At 39.9% G+C, this 2,193-nt stretch overlaps 1 protein-coding gene across 1 annotated transcript in view; it reads right to left on the bottom strand.

The window, feature by feature from the left end:
- Positions 1-353: 353 nt before the first annotated feature.
- nsun2 (NOP2/Sun RNA methyltransferase family member 2) overlaps positions 354-2,193 on the bottom strand; it is a 14,574-nt gene continuing 12,734 nt past the window's right edge. Inside the window, exons 17-18 of the mRNA XM_015385989.1 lie at positions 1,318-1,357; positions 354-1,219 (exon numbers count right to left, since the gene is read on the bottom strand). Coding sequence (XP_015241475.1) covers positions 937-1,219; positions 1,318-1,357 — 323 coding nt within the window. The 3' untranslated portion in view covers positions 354-936. The remainder of the gene's footprint in view (positions 1,220-1,317; positions 1,358-2,193) is intronic.

A 2,193-nucleotide genomic window follows, 5' to 3' on the forward strand; every position in this document is an offset into this window, starting at 1 on the left:
ATTGCAATGTGTCTCATACCTCCTAAATACAAGAAAAAAAATGCACTTATATTAAGAAAAATGACTTTAGATTTTATTATTTTTTCAGTGCAGAGAAAGGTCATTTTTGCTTCTGGTATCCATCATGGTCAGAGTTTAGTCTACATCAAGAGCTTTGACTTTTAGCTCAAGTTCTTCACCACGAAACCAGAGCAAAGCTGGCTTTACTGCAGGCGACTCCACAGATCTATCCGTCCATCTCCTGTTCAACTATCTGTGACCGAGAAACATTAAACTTTTCTGTTTAGGGCAGAGACAGTCACTAGGCTGCAGAACTGTGTGGATGAGCTAATCTTTCAATCAAAACTTCTCGATTCCAGGATTGTAGCCTAAAGCAAACGTTTTATTGTTTAAACAGCAGCAATCACATCGGATCAGACATCAAGAGACTCAGCATGTCGCCTAAAGCTGTAACTTCCTTTATTAGGCTGAATAACAGCTGATTTTGTTGTTAATCAAAAAATAAAAACTATTAAAAGGACAGTAGTGCAAAAGCTGCTGCCCTACAGGTTTACACCATCTTTAGAACAGTTTAATGTCCCTGATGAGCTTTAGAACACAAACGGTGCTGACGCCCCATAAGAGCGACCATGTGAGCTACGGCGGGGCTACATGTCAACATCTTTAACTTTGAACCGCTGATTTTCATTAAAGCGGATGATTAACTGGTAGTATCTAAGAAAGAATAATAAAAATAATAATAATAATACCCCATTCAGTGGGTTAGTAAAACTTAACAGAAATCATATTAAAAGAACACAAGTCATTTACCAGACTCCTAAAGGGGGAGCCAAATAGAAATCTCCTAAAGGAGTCAATAACAGAAGACGCTGGCTGTGTGGCAACCAGAGGCACATTTTGGACTCAGCTCCAATCAGACAGTCTGCTGTCCCTCCTTCAGCTGGTGCTCTCCTTGTTCTCAGTCTCTTCTTTCATTGATCCGTTTTCATCCCCGTTCTCCAACTCTTCCTCTTTTTCCACTGCTGCCTCTGCCTCCTCCTGCTTCTCTTTAGTTTCCCCATCCTTCCTTTTCTGCCCAACGCCCTGCTTGTCTCTGAACACCTCCACGCCCAGCATGCGCAGGTAGTGGAACCGCTCGTTACGGGGGACAAACGCTCGGATGGACGTCTTCCCCCTCCAGCCGCACAGCTGGATTGGACACTGAGGCTCAGAGGGGTTACTGTCAAACAGAGGGAGAGGTGTAAGCACCACAAAGCAGAAGGTCACCTCAGAAACGTATAAAAATGAACAATGAATGAAGTGGATTTAAGGGCTTACTTTGGGTTTGGGAGGTACTTCAACACTATGCTGCCCATTCCTGTGGAGACAGATGAAGATTACATCTAGAGCTGCTCTATCAGCCTGGAAACATGTGATTAGGACTAAAGGGTAGATTCATTTACACATCAGCAGGTTTTTGATGTGGACTATGGAGGGTTGTTTGTTCCATTATTACAAGCTAAAAACACATTTTGTAAATAGATGTTGGAAAGAATTGCAATCCAGATATGAACAATTTAAATACGTTTGCTCTTTTCTCCCATTTGCATTTACTTATTCTATTACTCAACATTTTTTTTTACATATTTCTCTTATTCAGATTGAGTTCAGTACAAAGTGTTGTTGTTTAGATGCACATTGACCAATAGATTAGTTAAGGACCATGCAAACCAATAGAAATACGTGTTTGCTCCTCACTCCAAATGAACACCGGATCCCAAAAGAGATTTTGATGTTTGAAAATAAGGTTCATATAACCGTCATTTAAAAGAGTAATTTGAAGAGAAAAATATGTTAAAAGTAAAAATAAATAAAAAAGTTTCTAAATTTATCATTTCTGAATTGAATTTTTTTTAAATGTTTATATCCAAAACATGCTCTTATTTTGAAACTATAGCTATGTTAACACAGCAGCCTGAAGTGACCAAAATCCCATTTTTTTTGCCGCTATGCGGCCTGTATCTGATCTTTTCATGGCAGTCTGAACAACAGATCCGATTTTTCCAATGCGACCCAGACCACACGACTATGTGACTCTGAATCGGATCTTTTCAGCCACGTCGCATTCATCCGACCTAAATGTCATTAACACTCAACAAAGGTCACTATTCTGCGCCTTGCTACGCAGAAGCAGGAAGAAAATCAACAACTATG

This window comes from Cyprinodon variegatus, unplaced genomic scaffold, assembly GCF_000732505.1.
Source record: "Cyprinodon variegatus isolate N-32 unplaced genomic scaffold, C_variegatus-1.0 Scaffold354, whole genome shotgun sequence".
Taxonomy (NCBI): domain Eukaryota; kingdom Metazoa; phylum Chordata; class Actinopteri; order Cyprinodontiformes; family Cyprinodontidae; genus Cyprinodon; species Cyprinodon variegatus.